Source organism: Lissotriton vulgaris, chromosome 3_1 (assembly GCF_964263255.1).
Source record: "Lissotriton vulgaris chromosome 3_1, aLisVul1.2, whole genome shotgun sequence".
NCBI lineage: Eukaryota > Metazoa > Chordata > Amphibia > Caudata > Salamandridae > Lissotriton > Lissotriton vulgaris.
The window spans coordinates 1,041,179,612-1,041,198,717 of NC_141689.1; the positions used below are offsets into that span (position 1 = coordinate 1,041,179,612).

Sequence of the window (19,106 nt, forward strand, 5' to 3'; positions counted from 1 at the left end):
AGCAACAGTGGGGTACAGTAAAAGCAAGAAAGCAATTAATATCTTGTACCCTCAGAAAATGCAATAGATTATGTTATCACAAGTATTTATGATGTTCTTACCAAACTTCGAGTGTGGCTCCATAATAAGCTGACAATATGGACTTTAAATTTCTGAAAAATAATTTAAATTCAAGACCGTTAGTATATATGTAAGTATATTTTTCAGCTACAAATGAATATGACCATATACTAAAGTAAGCACTAGTTTTCAAAGACTTAGGTACTGATTCAGAAATACCAGTGGTAACATTTCCTCTAGGCTCAACTCAACTAACCCGAATGTCACAGGTGAATCCAAACACTTATTCTGAAATCTGCATCAGCCATTATAGGTTTTCTTTATAACATCATTTTAAGTAAGATCACATATGTCAATGCCCACGCTCTACACGTGCAAAAGCTTTAGTTACCCGATCATCCATTCACAATTTCAAAAAAACAGCGTACATCACAATTTACAGTAAAATAAATGCATTAATTTTGTTTGACTTACCAATTTGGCAATTTGTTTCGATAAGCAAGAAACATTAAATTCATCTCAAATACCATAAGTGTCACAGATGCAAGTAGATCCCCCCAACATTCACTGCTACTTTTTGAAATAGTAATCTTTATTTGCATTTTTGTCAAAAGACCAAATAAAATGCAATATAATGCAATTATGTAATTATCTAGGGTGAGCAGCAGCAAATGACACAAAAGATACTTGCATGAGGGTTAACTTCTCACCGATAATTAGGGATTAATGACCATGGGCTGCATCACACCATAATAATCTTGCCAACTAGTCCATATCCTTTCACGTTTCTGTGGGCAGTAACAAACCTTGTATAACAGTTGCTCCAGAATTTTGCATCGATATGGGACCACTTTCCACTTAACAATACTCTGTGCGCTGGTCGTTCCCCACATCTGTGCTAGTCCCTTTTAGCAATCAATAGACCAGGACTGATTACACATTTAAAATATCTGTGTGCCTTTAAGCCATTGGCATTTCAGTAGGGACCACCTTAACTTGCATTATCTCTGAAAGAACATCTGCCACCTTATGCCAGTATCGTTGTACTATTCTAAATCCCCACATCAAGTGTTAAATCACAGTTGATTTCAATACACCACAGACATGCAGGCTTTGACTTCCACCCTATTTTCTATAATCACTGACAGGTCCAATAATCAAAGTGTAGAAATGTAAGCTGTATAAGCTAAAACCATTCTACAATGGCAATTTTCTTTGGTGCCATAATGGCCTACGGCCACTCACCATCCTCCAGCATCCCCAAGGTGCTCCACCCAGTCACCTCTCAAAAGTGGGCATGTATCTGACACGTGGATTTACCAGTGTTCTGTAAATTTGTAATATCTTCTTGTTAAGCAATGGGCTGGTGGTCATTTTGGCTTCTGTGTGGCAACGTTCGGGTTTCTACCCATTTCATACGCAGACGACACTCAGTTGTTGTTTACCTTTAAGACCTTCACTCCTGAGGTAAGGCAGGCCTTCTCGAGTGGCATGACGGCGGTCGCCAGTTGGATGGCTAACAACTTTCTCCAGTGTAATGTGGGAAAGTCAGAAGTCAAGTTGTTTGGGGAAGCTAAAATCTTGTGGACCCCTGACTGGTGGCCTACTAGTTTGGGAGAGGCTCCCTCCCCTAAACAGGTGATAAAAAATCTGGGGGTTCGCCTTGACCACGACCTCACACTTGCACATCACGTCAACGTCACGGTGGGGTCTTGCTTCCATGTCATCAGCCTCCTTCGGAAGGTGTTTCCTCTCCTACCCGACAGCTCAAGGAAGACCTTGGTTCAGGCCCTCGTGTTGAGTCGCTTGGACTATTGTAACGGTCTTCTCCTAGCGGCCAATGAAGGCGTATTAAACAAGCTCCAAGTGGTACAGAACAACGCAGCACGCCTGGTGACAAATACACCCCCCAGAACTCCATCCCGGCCCCTTCTTAAACTGCTCCACTGGCTGCCCATCCGGAAACGGGTGGAATTTAAGACCTGCTGTGTGGTGCACAAAAGTCTGCACGATCTAGGGCCGTCCTATCTAGCCGAAAAATGTGTCCATCATTGCCCCTCGCGCAACCTGCGCTCTAGTAACCAGCTGTTACTGGAGATTCCCCGTTTCAGCAAGACCAGACAGGGAGGACGTGCCCTCTCTGTTATGGGTCCACGTCTATGGAACAGCCTTCCCTTCTCCCTTAGGCAGTGTACCAGCCACTCAATCTTCAGGAAGAGTCTTAAGACCACTCTGTTTCAGTACTAGAGCCTCCCTCTCCTTGCACTCTCAGACAGCACTGCGCGGAGATACACCTTCGGGTGTGATTCCGGCGCGTTACAAACGCATAAATAAATAAATAAATATTCTGGAATGACATCTATAATGTTTAAGTATAGCATGATTACATGTCTGAGTTGGGGACAGCAGATGAAATGGGATTTTAACAATCCAAATTCTTACTATAGCGTAATAAATTATTAGTGGTGGGGGCCCACAGCTTCGCTGCATACTACGCCACCCTCTTACTCTCGGAACTACTCCAGCGCGAACGGATCTCTATTCCACAACTCAGCACCTCCCCATCACCCCGGAGGTCAACAGCGCCATAACACGCAGGGCCTCTGGTAAGACACCGGGCCAGACGGACTCCCGCAGGAATTTTATATGACCTACAGTGACATGCTGGTTCCCCACCTTCTGGAGATGTATCAAGAGGCGACCGATAAAGGCTTGTTCCGCTCCGAAACTGACATGGTCACCATCCTGGTGATCCCAAAGTCTCAGCCTCCCTCGCAGCACTGCTCCGACTACCACCCCATCTCTTTCCTTAATTCGGAGCTCAAAGTATTTGCCTCTGTCCTAGCTAACCGCATACTAACGTACCTGGCCAAGCTGGTCCACCCTGACCAGTGCGGTTTCATGCCCTCTAGGGGAACCAGACACTGCCTTAGACATCTCCACCTTGCTCTGGTGAACCGCCAACAGATGACCCCCCACTTGTCCATTTTTCTCGTTGATTTTGAGAAAGTGTTTGATTCAGTGGACTGGGGGTACCAGGAAGCGGTGTTGACAGAAATGGGATTTGGAGCCCCCTTCGGTAACCTGATTATGACGCTATATTGTAAACCACGGGCTGCGTACTGGTTACTGGAGCTCTGTTGTGGCCCTTACCCATCAGGAGGGGCAAGAGGCAGGGGTGCCCCCTCTCGCCCCTCCTCTTCGATTTGGCGATGGAGCCCTTTGCCTGTCTTATCCAATCTGATAAACGGGATGGAGATGCCCCGGCCTGGAAGAGGACAAAATCACTCTTTACGCAGAGGACGTTCTGCTATTTTTAGCGGATCCAGCACAATCGGGACCTCTGTATCTCCGGGCGCTAAGTCTCTTCGAACTAACCTCCAGCCTTTTACTGAACGCTGCTAAATCTGTCCTGGTCCCCCTTCATCTCTCTCGCAGGAGTGCTTTGATTGGTAGTCATCGATACCTCTTTGACGACAGTCCTTCAAATAGCTGGGGATCTGGGTTGCCTACTCCCAGACCTTGCATGGTCACTCAATGTAACCCAGCTGGTGAAAAAGGCTGTGCTGATCTCCTCAAATGGCAAGCGCTGCAGCTGAACCCTATGGGCAGAGTAGCCTTATTTAAAATGATGATGATTCTGCCCAGGTTCCTCTCCATGCTTCAAAATACGCCCCTATCCTTCGCACGGTTGTGGTTCCGGGAGATGGACAGCTTGGAAACCAAGTTCCTGGGGGGGGTCGTAGGCCCCAGCTGGGCTTTGCCTAGTGCTGGATCCTGCCCTTTGATGGCGGCCTGGGGCTGACAAATCTGTTTCTTTATTACTTAGCTACTCGGCTCCTCATATTGCGCAACTGGTTTAATGGTGGTTGGTCAGATCCAGCATATCAATTGGAACGACACACCCTGGGTTTGTAGAACATCCAGGGGATGCTGTATGGGAACGTCCTTCCCCAAACCCTGCCTGAGGTCACCCGTAGGGTGCTTTTGGCCTGGCGGGCTTCTCTGCACCACACCCGCTGGTCAGACAAATTGACTCAATATACCCCACTATGGCGGGATGCTTGGCTCTGAGAGGTCGGCAACCTCTCTGGTTTTAGAGCATGGGAACTTATAGGGATTTCACAATTGGGGGATGTCTTGGGTGGAGACCAAATGCGCACCTTTCAAGACCTGCAAAACTGGTACTCCCTCCACACTTCCCAGTTTTATTGTTACCTGCAGCTGTGCCCCGCCCTTCACTCTCATATCCCAGAGGGCACCTCCTCACCCGAATACAGCCAGCCCGAAGCCCAGATCATGACTGGCAACTTGGGGAAGGGGTGGATCTCTTGCATCTATTGCCCCCTTACAAACACCCCCAACACACTATCCCAGCTCAGAGGCAGATGAGAGGGATGGCTTGGGTCCCTGGAGGATGACGACTGGAGGGACGCACTAATGGCCCTCAAAACCATCACAGCCTTGGCAAGATTTCGCCTAGTCCAAGTATACTACCTCCATGCCGCCTACCTCACACTGCTGCACCTTTACCTCACTGGGCTCCGACCCGATGCATCCTGTCCCCGCTGCAATCACCCACAAGCTGATTTTTACCATAAGTATGGCTTTGCTCCGCAGTTACAAGATACTGGGAATCAGTGATAGGAGAGCTGACTGAGGTCCTGGGCTGGGAGAGCCCTCTCAATCCAATGAATGTGCTCCTGGGAATCATCGAGGTGATGGATGGCTCCAGAGCTGAAAAACTCTTCCTAGACACGGCCCTGATGGTGGCCAAGAGGGACATTGCAGCAAACTGACTGAATTCGACTGCTCCCACCATGACATGCTGGCGCAGGGGGTTGGATTGGTGCGCTGAGCCGGAACGGCCCTTGTTCGAGGCCAAAGGATGCCCGAAGAAGTTCCGCAGAATGTGGGGCAAGTGGGTTGGGTTGATAGAAGACTGACACTTTCGTTGAACAACCGAGGACTGGAGCGAGTGCTACTCTGTCTTTCCCCTGCACGTCAGGGTCATGTATGCTGGTGTAATGTCATCATATTTCTGCTTTGCGCTGATATTTGTGCAAATTGCTGGTCAATTGTTCTCTTTTATTGGTCTCTCATAAAATCAAAATCAATAAAAATTGGTTATCAAGAATGAGCACTAGTAAAGACTAAACCTACTAGACAATCCTAAAACCAATGTATGGCTCAGGTGCTAAGTGCTTGATGTTTGTCACGAGACTGGAATGAAAAACACATTTAACAGGCAACAGTCTGAGAGAAGACTGGATTTGTATTACTTCACTAGCTGATAAAGGGATGAAAACAGGTATGTATGATTTATGACAGAGACAACCATTCTTTCAAATTAGTCTAGAAATAATTCAATAAACTTTACTTAGATAGACCAGGTTAACATGGAAACAGTCACTGACTTATTATGAAAAGTAAAAGCAACACATTCCCCACAAACATCATAATTGGGCTGCAATGTACGCATACGCAATTAAGTTAGTTTTATTGTAGCAACATAAAAAGCCTTACAAATATCTTCATAACAAAAAATATTCTTTCAAAACATAATCTATATACAACATTTCATACTTGATTTCATAAGTATATCATTTATAAAGTTCACCATGCAGAAAGGAAGATAAAATTGAAGCATTCCTTCAACAAAGTGCCTGATATGAAATGTCCAATTCAGTCAATAAAGCAGGAGAGAATAATAAACAAGTTAAAAACCATATAAAAGTTAAAACCACTTTTGCTCTGGGTACCATACTCGACCTTAACAGTACTTGGGGTAAAATAAAAACAATAATAACGTGGCAAGTGCGATAGACATGTTTAAATCTGCATAATGTCCAGTAACTGGTACGCCATTAGATATAAAGTGCTGACAGCTATAAGGTGCCTGGAGTGGTAAACAGCTGGCAATAAAAGTTCAATTAGTGTTGCTACAATATACCAGGCTGTTAAAAAGGCTGTATTCACAATCCAATTTATCACAGTTAGTATTTTGTTGGTATAATGCATATGCAAACAATTCCATAGAGAGATTCCCAAATGGAATAAATGTCTATGCAACGGTTTTATATATAAACTGCAAGCACTATCAGGTATGGGGAGTGTGGAGTGTTTGTAATGCTACTGTCAGATGCTCGACAGCCGGCCAGATCCCGGAGAGATAGGCTGTAGGAAAGTGCCCCTTTTTGCATGGTAAATCCCCCCCCCCTTTTAATCTGACCTCAAATGCAATCTGACTTGATGTGCACTGGGTCCCTGCCCATCCGGTACCAAGGGCCTGTGTTCTTTCCTAAGACTGTACATCTGTATCCACAATTGGCACATCCCTAGCCACAGGTAAGTACCATGGGAACCACACTGTGACAAGGGAGGGCCTTTAAGGACTACATCGCTTACAGGTCCTGCACTTTAACACACACCCACTGTTGCAGAGAAAAGTGAAGAGTCGACATAACACACATCCCTGTGTGCCATGTCTGCAATACACTGCCTAGGTAAGTCACCCCTCTAGCAGGTTACACTAGCCCTAAGGTGAGGGTAGAGAGGCATGAGACCTGTACCACTACAGTGTCTAAGTCCATTCTTAGACATTGTAAGTGTTGTAAAGCCATAAAGAAAATATTGCCTGGGAGTTGGTTATTATGAACTCCACAGTCCACAATAGCTTTACTAAAAAGTGGGACGTTTGGTAGCAAACTTATCAGCACATTAAACCCACACTGACGCCAGCGTGGGATTTAGGGTAACATGCACCCAGAGGGCATTTCAGAGATGCCCCCTGAAAATCGCCCAGCCCTGGTGTGGTTCCTGAAATGCTACCCGCTATTTGCCACCACCAGAAAGGTGTATGGACCCCTGGGTAGAGAGCCTCTGCTCTCTGGGTCCAGAAACAAAGCCCATCCTGGGCAGAGGTGTCATGCTTCGTTCCTCAGGATGGGCTGGGTCTACGAAAAGGGAAGCTTCAAAAGGCCTGCCACCTTTGGACGCCGTTCCGGCCTTTTGCTGCCACCAGCAACTGGCTCCCACCAGTTCTGGCCCCCACTTTAGGTGGGAGAATTAGCTGGAAATCAAAGCTAGGAAGAGAGGTGTGCCCGCTTTGCGAACCCCACCCCTCAGGTAGGGGAGACGAGGTGAAGTACACATCTCAGTCCCCTCCATCTTTAAAATGAGGGGACTCAGCCAATTAGGAAGAGGCTCATGCTCCCTCCCACTGTAAGGTGGCATAATAGGGAGTGTATCCACCCCAAGGAAGGGAACCATTGGCCCCGACCTGCACACCCCTTTAAAGCCCCCTAAATGTAGTATTTAAGGGTGACCATGTACCTTGCCTCCTCAGATTCAAGGAAGAAAGAAGAAGGACCGAAGAACCATGCTGACCCTGGAAGGAGAAGAGGACAGCAACTGACTTGGCCCTAGTCCTACAGCCTGTCCCGTCTACGCCCTGCCTACAGCAAGAACCCCAGCAAGACCTGCAGCCGGCAATACCCAGAGCCCAGAGTACATGACCTGTGACCTTCCTACAGACTCTGTCTCCCGTGAGCATAGGATTTACTCAAGCAAAGACTCGCCTCCAGAATCCGGATTCTGACGACTCTGCGATTCTACACAAATCTGCACTCGACGCCCACGGCCCAAGTTCGAATGCTCCAACACCCCAAGGAGGTCTCCCCAGCTATCCTGAACTGGGAACTGGTGATCCCCGACCTCCCTCAAACCACCAGTTGATGCCTGCAGACTCAACCTGAAGGGTCCACCTGACCGGGCCGGGATCCGGAGCCAGTAAGAAAATCTGACACCAGAAGACACACCTGCACCCAACTCCCCCCGGCCTTGGGTGGCCCAACCACCAGTGTCCAGGCATCCTGCCAGATCCCAACTTACCTCTCGAGCCGGTGGTTGCTTTCAGGAAGCCTCTCTGTCCGAGTCTGCAGGATCATTTCAAAACCCAAGGTCTCCATTGGAAAGCACAGAGTCTCTGACGTCTGTTTTGCACCCCGCACCTGGCCGCCTGAGTGCCGCTGGAGGTGCCGCTCCTGTGCAGGTCGTTGGCCCATGCAGTTCTGACCTTAACCCCAGGAGCTTTGCTCCCACAGCCAAGTGGCCTGCTCATCAGCAGTCCCTAACTGAAGGCCCCCTTAGCTCTATTGGATAACATTGGGCCCCTGCACTCTGCACCCAGCCACCCCAGTGCTGCTGCTGGTGTAACTTGCGTGCCCAGCTAGACCTTGGGGAACTTTGGTCCTAACCCACAAATCTCACAATCATAAGTTGTGTACTTACCTGTGAAACCGCTAACACTTTTTCCCTATAGGAACCCATGTAAAGAAATTTTGGGCCTAAAAATTGTCTTAATGTTGAGCCGTGTTGTATGGCTAAAAGAGAATTTTATTGAAAAGTATAAAAAGTCGTACTTACCTTGTATTTACAGATCCTAAGGTGTGGTATCTAGGCATACCACCCCAGTACTCAAAGTAAGCTTGCCATAGCACTTTCTCCGTGCTCTTGACAGGTAAGGGGAAAAATATTATGTTTTCATTTAGTCCCAGTACATGACAATAGACCCAATTCCGGCCTCAACAGAAGTCAATGGGAGAAATACATTCTCCCGATTCTTTTTTTTAAATCTTCCATTTTCCCCTTCTAAAATGTTGCCATGTATGTACCTAGTGGAAAATCGCATTCAGCATTTACTCCCTATTCCATACACGCTAAAATATCCGATTCGTCGGTTTTAAGCCAAAAATAGCTTTATTTTAGCTGTCTCCCACCTTAAATTGCCTTTGCTTCAATGGAAGTTAAGAGGAAAAAAACAGTCTCTCGATTTAATTCTAGAAATCTGCATCTTATTCTTTTCAAAATCTTGACATGTATGCTAGTCTAACGAGGGCGTTTGAGTCTAGCAAGAAACTTACTCTTTACACGAAAAAGTGGAACTCACCTCGTATTCAGCCGCATTCACTGACAACGAAGGAACCAGGGCAAATAGCTCATGAAGTGTTTTCAAAATAAGTGGTCGTGAGTCGCAGCTCAGCTTCGGAGACAGTGCATTCCACGTTGAGCGAATGTCAACAACCTGTAAATAAAAACAAAACGTTTTTAATAGATTTAGCGCTAAATGTGCGATGTAAATTTAAATTCACATGTTAATTATTGTGCTCGCCTCTGTGGGAACATAAAAACTGGTGACAAGCAAGGAACATACCCACTTAATATGGATTTTTGGATACCACCGTGTTAACATCTTGTCTGCTTGCACGATAATAATGCGATACCACCTGAATTTCTTAATGCAAAGAACAATATGTAAAATCCAACATTGCAAAAAAGTGTTTGCTAAGTCCTAAAAAACAACTAATGTCAATCGGGCATGAAGAACCACTACAACACTTCCCTTTGAATCTCATGGATCCATGATTTAAGCCACACAGCGCCACCTAGCACTAGTGACCAGATATTGCTACTAAAAAAGATGGATCCATTTGGTGCATGGAAAGAGTGCACATGAGGAATATGGAGGAACAAACATCCTTTAGAAAACCACTATTGAACAGAAAGAGAAGATTAAGCAGGAAAAAAGCAGAAGAAATTCCAATTCAGTTGTGCTCCTCTCGACCTCTGAGTCAATGTGCCGCTCTCCCCACTGCAGCTAAACACCAGCTGACTCCTGTGTCTGCCCGAGGCCCCTAATCCCATTAACTCTCCATTCATTTATGTTTTTGCATATTTAGATCTTGCTTTTTTCACTGCTGTTTTACTTTGTGCTAAGATTACTTTGTAGCACTGCAACACCCATCAGGGGTAACAAGTGCTATATGAATGCAAATCTTTCTTCCCCTTTTATCCCTCCACTATCCTTCTCACTCCAAGTAACAGACTAATATCCACCACTGAAATTACTTCATATTTCACCATATTAATTCCCCACTAATCCTTTGTAGGCTTCCTGAATAGCGCATGTCAAGCGCTACATAAATACAAACCTTTGTCCTCCTCTATCCTTCTGCTATCATTCCAAATCCAAATAACTGACTAACCTAACCACCACTTAAAATGTACTTGCATGTTTCACAGTACTAATTCAACACTAATCCTCTATGGGTGCCGGAGTAGCGTGCTACTGGCTGAAAAAGCGCTTCAACGCCTCGTCAGGGGTAGTAAGCGCTATATAAATGCAATTACAGTTCAATACAAATACTGCTTTCTACCCCTCCTTGGCCTCACGCCAGCCCTTCCCAGCTCCCAGGACTACATATGGGTCTACAGTGCGGACACGCGCAGTGGCCCCACTGCCGGCACGCCGAAGGCAAGCCCATCTGCACATGTCCATGCCTGGCCCAATTCCAGCGCCAGTTACCCTGGCTCTTCCGGCCCACGCAGCTACACTGTCCCAGACATCCAAGCCCTGGACCCCAGGCGTATCGACATCCCCACACATCCCCATGCACCACCTCATCGCCCCAATCGCCATCAACTCAGAGCACTACATCTTCCTAGGGAATCTTAACTTCCATCTTGACGAACCCAGCAACACCATCACAACCAACTTCCTGGAAAGCATGAGCAACATCTTCCTCAAGGAACTTGTCACTGACCCCACCCACATCCCGGGACAAATGCTCAACCCCATTTTTACATCCAGTAACAGAGTCAAGTACAACCACACTTCACAACTCACCTGGACGGAACACTACATCGTCCACTTCGCCATCACAGGACCTACCAACATCAGCACCATACCGCCAAGGTCTACACGCAAAAACTAGAAAAAGATATCAGAAGACCAGTGGAGCAATGCTCTCAACTCCTACATCCCAGACACAACATCCAACCGAGACCAGGCCGCGAAGAACTTCTCTCAGTGGATCTCAGAATGTGCCAGCACAATTACTCTGCCAAGCCAGCCAAATTCAAAGCAACCACCAGATGAACTAGCTGGTTCACCGCAGAGCTGAAATCCATTAAAAGATGCTGCCAGCAACCATCAAGGAAATGGTGCACCAGCAAAGAGACACAAGATCATTGTACCTACTAGATGGCACTCAACCAGTACCACCCCTTCTGAAAGAAACGAAGAAGAAAGCCCTAGCTGATAGCATTGAAGCCAGCACGAACCACAGCAAGGACATCACCCCCTCCCAAGAACTGTGTGACAGTCTGGCAGACTTCTTTCATAACAAGATCTGTCAACATTGAAAACTTTAAACCCTAACCTACTGCCACTAACAGCATTAGCTTTCTCACACCCATAAACACTAGCCCAGATTACCTGCTCAACCACTGGGACCCCCTCACAACTCAAGCCACAATCTCCATCATGAACTCTGTGTAATTGGGAGTGCCCACGGACCCCTGTCCTTACCATGTCAACAACTTTGGGAGCCAGATAATTGGTGAGGTGCTCAAGAAGGTCCTGAACACCTGCATCACCTCAGCCTCCTTCTCTCAAGGACTGGAAAAACACTTAAGTGAGTCCCCTCCTGAACAAGAACATCCACCAACTCAGCAGAACCAAAGAAATTCCAGCCCATCTCCCTGATCTCGTTTCCAGTGAAAGTTTTAGAAAAGGCAATCAACCAGCAGTTCACCGAATACCTGGAACAGAAAAATCTTGTGGACTTCTCCCAATCCATTTTTCAAGCCAACCACAGCACAGAGACAGTACTAATCGCAGGCACCGACATCAGAGCCCTCTTAAACAGCAGCAAACCGGCAGCTCTCATCCTTCTGGTCAGCCACCTTCAACACCATCTCCCATCACATCTTGATCAACAGACTCCACCACATCAGAATTCAGGGAGATGCCCTTAAATGGATCGCCTCATACCTCCATAGATGAACCGAGAGAATCTGACTCCCACTGTGCACCTCGAAACCGAAGACGATAATCTGTGGCATCTCTCAAAGATCATCCCTCAGGACACCCTCTTCAACACGTACATGAGCCCGTTAGCCGACACCATCAGAATGCACAGACTAAACATCTCCTACGCAGATGACATCCAGCTCATCCTTTCGCTGACAAAAGGCCCCTACACCACCAGAACCAACTTCTACAGCTGTATGGTGAGTGTCGCCGACAGGATGAAGGACACTGTCTCAAGCTCAACTCGAACAAGACGGAAGTCCTTATCTTTGGGAACAACATCTTGCCATGGAAAAACACATGGTGGCCTGATAAACTCAGCCCATTGCATGCCCTGACAGACCACGTCTGCAGCCTCTGCATTATCTTGGAAAGCAAGCAACCTATGAACAAACAAGTAAATGCAGTTTCATCCTCCTGCTTTCACACCCAAAACATGCTCCGCAAGGTCTTCAGGTGGCACCCACTCAACACCAGAAGGACAGTCACGCAGGCCCCCGTCACCAGCAGGCTGGACTATGGGAACACCCTCTCACCCTCTATGTAGGAATTACTGCATGCCTCCTTAGAAACTACAGACAACAGAAGATTCAGCTGTAAAAATCATCCTTGACCTCCCGAGATGGACCCACATCACATCCCACCTCAAGAAGCAAAACTGGCTCCCGATCCAGAAGAGATGCCAGTTGAAGATGTTAATCCACACATACAAAAAGCCCTGCACATCGAAGGACCAGCATATGCATGAATTTCTCCGAACTGACCAGGCACCTACGATACACCTCCCTCTTCCTTGCAGATACCACCCAAATCCACCGAAGCAACAGCGGAGGATGCTCCTTCTCACACCTGGCGGTCAAAGCTTGGAACAACATTCTCCTGCACCTCAGGACTGCTTCATCGTTCCAGCAATTCAGGAAAGAACTCAAGACCTGGCTTTTCGAATGATCAGATGACCACGATGAAGCAAGCAACCCAGCGCCTTGAGACCCCCACAGGTGATTTGCCAGGCTTTACAAATCCTTGATTGATATTGTTTCAGGCGATGAAGACTTATTGTTAACTCAATTGCACCAATACAGCTCTTCAGGTGACAGACGCGCGCCACTGTCAACACCTTAAGATAAAAGTATATTTAATGGTGGACAACGATGCCTGTTACCACCACCAGATCTTCCAACAACCCCAGATAATAAATAAAGAATACAGATGATCAAATCATTACAACTGGTACACCAATTGAATAAACATGTTCCACTCAAAAACGAATCTAGAACTCCCAATGGAAAGGATGGAAAGAAGAGCATTATAAAAAATCTGATGAAAACTAGCAGTACAAGCATTATGGAAGCCAATATTCAACAAGCGGAGGGCATCACCCAGCACATAAGCTAAGGTAGCATTTTGTGGCTGCTAGCTTACAACGTCCTTCCAATGAGGTTGAACCTTGACCTGGGGGCTTAGGCTTGGCTACCCAATGACTGATTGCCCCATGGCGTGGCGGAGCCTGCCTCAATGCTGTGCTGAAGAGGCTCGGCTTTTCTTATCTGCACAGCTCATGTCTCTCGCCAGGTGCGGACACGGAAAGAAAATCCTCTGCTTTCTAGGAAGCCGTCTCTGACTCGCAACCACACACCGAGAAAAGCAAACAAACATGTTTTCTCTACTTCTGTGGTGGACTGTAACAAAGGAAGCAGAGGCACCGGCAGCCACTAGCAGGGAGGCAGGGAGGCTTTTCTTTCAGCAGCAGCACCTGAAGACAAACAAGGGCTACACATAAAAGATAATCTGTGCTCTCTCCACAGCCACACTGTCCGTGGCCAAGGCGAGAGCTACTGACGGCCTTAATGCCTGCACAACTTAGTAGAAAATAAACGCGGTTAATTAGCTTTCCCTCCCTAGGGGCCAATCAATGTCTGCGGTTCAGGCACGTCATTGCGGAGGCGTGCAATAAACAGCCGGGATTGTTTAAAACCATAACAACTACGAGGTAAGTAACAGCGTGAAAGTAAGGGTCAGTTGGCCGAGCCCTTACTTTTGCATCAAGTCTTTCAAGTTGCATGCTGTTTTGCAATAAACACCACAGTGAAGATTTGTTATTTTTATAAGAAATGCTAAATTATAACTGAAACAGTGGCAGCGTTGGCTACTAAATACAGGCATCAGATGGGACACCAGTATGGGACCTGGAAGGGGTGACGGATATCGTTTCATAAAACAAAAAATATGCAAGTCACACAGAAATGTCAGCATTATGGCCCATATGTATCATGCATTTTATTGGTCGCAAACCGTTTGCAATGGGTAAAATGCATTTTGGTTGTACAAATTCCAATTAGTGATTCGGTAACATGTTACCAAATCGCATTTTCGAATTGCGAATACATACCCATTAGGTATTAGGAAGAAGCGTGATTAGGGCGTATCTTCCTAATACCGAATTGCAGCGGTATGTAAGAATGTTTTGCAAACAAAATGGGTCGCATAACATTCCCATTTTACCACCTTCTTCAAGTAGGTGCTAACCCATTAACAAATAGGAAGGGAGTCCCGATGTGAGAATGGTAGTGAATTTTTTTTTTCAGAGCAGGCAGTGGTCTCACTGACCACGGCCTGCTCTTAAAAAACGAAAAGAACATTTTTCAATTTTCTTTTTTAAATGCAACCCATTTTCCTTTAAGGAAAAGGGGCTGTCTTTGATTAAAAACAAAATGATTGCTTTATTTACAAGTTATCATGGACATGGTGGTCTGCTCACCCCAGCAGAACACCATCCCTATGATTTTAGCGATTCCGAACGGGTCCCAAATTGCGACCTACCTCATTAATATTCATGAGGTAGGTCGACTTGCGAAACACTCATGGAGTTTCATACATTAGGAATAGCGATTACCTAAGTTCGATTTGCAGAGAATGGCAATTAGGTAATCAGTATTTCCGAAACTGATATACATGGCACTATATGCCTAACTCAATGAACAGTCTAAGTAGTTTACATAAGATTACTGGGCCTGACAAGCAGGAGACGCCCATGATTTGAGTCTTGTAAGGCGGAACTCTTACTGGTACACATAAGGTTTACCAGCACATTTGTACCAGAATGTATAACAAAGGGCAGAGTCTAATGCCATAATATCCCTTCAAGAACAGCCAATCAGGCAGACAGATTGATCCGAGACAATGGGCTCACTCAGTAGGTATGAACTCTGTAGCCACACAGCTGTAGGCGAGTTCAGCTTGCAGGGCAGCACAAGGAGAGGAGCTCAGAGAGCAAGCACCAGAGCACATACTGCAAATACCTGGCAGCGCTTAACAAGCGTAGCTGGCCGAACAATTCTTAGCAGGAGACTAGCGTGTTTACAGCCAATCACCGAACAATGAAAGCAACCAGTCAGGTACAGTGGATTACTGGTTGATAGAACAAAAGCCACAGATAAATTAACCTAAGCGCTTAATGAAGACCACGCCCCTTCTTGTATCTCCACACTCTTGTGGAGTTAACAAGTGGTACTGAATAGCTAAAAATAGTTTGGTCGATCAATATCAAGCGAGGGTACCAGTGAATAGGCAGCGATCTCTCAACCACGATAACAGATGATTCACAATTATAGTAAGAGCTGTAAGATGTTCTATTCTGAATCCAAGGAAATCGAGGGATTCACTGGGACTGAATGTGAAGGAATACCAGGATCACTTGCAGTCTGATCATGAGCTCGGGGATCAGAAGGAATCCACTGAAACTGCCATGCTGCAAGTTCACTTGTGTCTGTATGAAGCTCAGAGCGCTGGCCACATAACTGCACATTGCTCTTAGAAGGTAAGATAGCTTGGACAAGAGCCTACCCTTGGACAGCAAGAACCAATCGTGGAGCTGGCAATAAAAAGAGCCAGGCTGAATTGGAATGCGCAAAAGGGAGCCAGGTTTAGACTTTCCATTAAAACTACAATATACAAGAAAAGATAGTTATCTGTTTGAGAGGCTCGGTAAAGGGTAGTTTGCAACTGTTCTCACTGATTATTCAGAGAGGCTAATATCTTGGCTGGCAACTCGCTGATTGTGGCGATTGTAAGGGAAAAGAATATAAAATCCGAATTCGGAGGGGGGGGGGGGGGGGAGTTCGGGGAGACTTGTTTTTAATAAAACTCAATTAAACTAATGAAATAAAAAAATGACAATGCCATTGAAAGCAAGTACAACAAAGCAATGAATGCCCACAAGTTAATGTAGAAAAAAAACGATGCAGAACACTAGATGGCAAAAATGTACACCAGGAACTCTGATATTAATATAAAAAAAATATTGTCACCAAACTTGACCAATGGCATTCAAGAGCAACGTCTTAACCCACAATACAGTGCACTTAAATAGTAATGATAACATTGTAACACTAAACAGTTGGCTTAATACTAAGTACCGTTGAGACTCTGTATAGTTTGAGACTTTGTATAGTCTAGATTTTTTTGCAAAAAAAACAGAAAAGTAAATCCTTAAAGAGTTTTGCACCATATCTAGACGGTGGTTTAAGTTCACGGATGTCAAAGATCATTGCGAGGAGTAGGTTGATGAGTGATAGAAAGTGTATTTTTTCTATCCACGTTTTATATAGCGCAAACTTGACCTGAAGGTGTCAGAGTGCTTTACATGAGCACCAGTTGCGTTACATAAGGACATATTCATTTTTGTTAGGCAGGCATTAAATGATTTGGCCAGAATCACAAGATGTTGAACGTTGTTGCCGAGACTCGAACCTGGTATCCCAGATTTGAGGTCGCCCGCCCTAGCCTTTAGGCTACATCCTGTCCCCGAGGCGGTGCAAGTCCATGCAGCCAAGGCAGTCGACATAAGGTATTAATTTATGAAATGCAGTCTTAGCCAAGAAGATCAAGGAGCCTGGACAGGCTGGAATCTGGCAAACCTCTGGACCATTTAGCAGGTAAAGGGTGCAGGGATGTTGATCTGGCAGGACTGCCAAGGGATATTAAAGTGCTTCACATGCAAAACATCATACACCAAGAGTTCATATTCAACTGCGACAGTGGAGCATCTATTTTTAATGAAGTCTTTTTGAAATCAATACGGACAACCAACTTCTAATTATGGAAAAAGAAAAAACAAACTAAATCATTATATCAACAGCTTACAATCTAATCCGCATTATAATAAGGATAAAATGTAATCAACGCGAGATCCACTGAATTATACTCATTTGCTAACTTAAAAACCCACCTCCCTCCAAAATCACAAGCATAGGACGAGTGCGCTATGTTCCTTAGAGTGGCGCGAGCCCGGTTTCTAACTTCAGGATCTGCCCCACAGCACTAGCACTCCATCAGAGCAGAGAACAGACCACTTTTGTCTCGTGTTTGAGGCGCAATTCACATCAGCGCCTTCAGATATTTGCCACACTTCATAGCAGAACACCTGGTTCTACTCACGGCTTCTTTAATGCAGCCAAGATTTCACACCCTAGAGGTGATCAGGCTGTGGGATTAAAATACGAACACCTTTTTGTCTTGGAAAGAGCATGGAATCTGGACTTCTGAGATGATCGTGATAATGGCAAACATTTTTTGGCTCAGGGTAGGTGAGAGATGCTTTGCATCTGCTGAAACGTGCTGTTGCAGAGGCATTTAAGCCAAGGTCATTGCCGGTGAAGTTTGATTGAGCCCACCGACGCTTGCACAGGCCCAGTGCTACTGACAGGTATAATTACCCCAAGTGAAAAGCACACACACCCATTTATCCTGCAAACCTCTGTGTACACGTATGCTTTTCATCAGAATAGTTTTGAGCTTTTTTCGGCTCCACAAAGTATGCATTACATTAGGGGTATGGAGCCAGGAAATTCCAAATATTTCTTCAGATCCCTTCAACCTCAAAGAGTTGCTAGTTCTCAGACATGTGGGGTCACGCTCTGCGACAACGCAGACCAATTTCTTTCTGATTACAATTTGTGACTGACAGCTGATATAAGGCAGCTGCGAATAGCCTGACAGGGAAAGCTCATAGTCGAGCACGAGGAAAGAGTTTAATGGCGAAAAAACGAGAAGAAAAAAATCAATAAAATATGACGCACTCGGTGCTCTTTATTAACATGGGCGTCTTTATTTTTTGCTTCTTTGGTTTGTTTCACTTAGGGGTAGGGTGTGAACACAGGGAGCGTCTTGCCTCTGTTGACAGTGACAGGGATCTATGACCACAGTCTGTGGACTTTCTCTGGCGAAGCAGGTGCAGTGGCACCGGGCACAGAACTCCGAGGAGTGCGCTGTATCGTAATTATGGCTATCTTGCAAGAGTCAACAGGAGGCCACACATATTACGCAGACCACCTGCATTCATAATCAACTCAAAGCGTTAGCTACACGAGTGAAATGATCATGCACTCCACCCACGCAACACCAAAATAGCGACCAAAACATTCAATCAAGCAGCAAATTACGGCTACAAAGTTAGGTACCGGATCTTTACACGTAACAGAAGAACGTTTTAGTTTACAGAATTTCACAGAGGAACCACTAGTTTTGTTGTTGTTCTGATGCATCTATCTACATATTAAAAAAGAAATACTACAAGAAAAAATCAAGCACTGACAACGCCAGTAGTTCTGCTGGCAAGCTTGTTTTATTTTATTTATGCTTTAACTATTATTGTTCTAATGATGAGCTACAAAAAGAAAAAAATAATAATAATATTATCTAAACGTGGCAGCCATATGCCTGCAACAATTTTTTAAATTAAAAAAACAGGTGAACCAAGAACAGTAATCGAAACATTTGATTGTATTGCACTTCATAGTAAAACATGATTTTTTTTTTAAAGAAGGTTATTAGCGTCAAGCATAATAAGTGTCACATTTCATTCGATAGCAGTATACATATCGCCCAGCATTATTGTGTTTCACAGATAACACTATTGTTATCCCTATGCTTGTTTTCGGTCCAGGGAAGACATGGCTTGGCAGTTCGGGCTGGACTGTTCCCATGAGGCACAGGGTCAGACTGATTTGGATATAGCCATGTCTGAACTGCGGTGGTGGAGTGAGCTAAAGAATGGTGATGGATCAAACCCAGATCAGTTGCCTGGGGGTGAGTGTTTGATTTGCCCAAATGCTCCGTCAATCATCCCCTTTGGTATCACTTTGTTCTCCCTAAGTTGGCAGGGTATGCCCAG

The 19,106-nt window shown here is 45.5% G+C and overlaps 1 protein-coding gene across 1 annotated transcript in view; it reads right to left on the minus strand.

The window, feature by feature from the left end:
• Nucleotides 1-19,106, minus strand: part of FOCAD (focadhesin) — a 1,219,893-nt gene that overhangs the window by 629,406 nt on the left and 571,381 nt on the right. The window contains exons 18-19 of the mRNA XM_086961452.1: nt 9,011-9,145; nt 102-152 (exon numbers count right to left, since the gene is read on the minus strand). Of these exons, the coding sequence (XP_086817578.1) occupies nt 102-152; nt 9,011-9,145 (186 nt within the window). The remainder of the gene's footprint in view (nt 1-101; nt 153-9,010; nt 9,146-19,106) is intronic.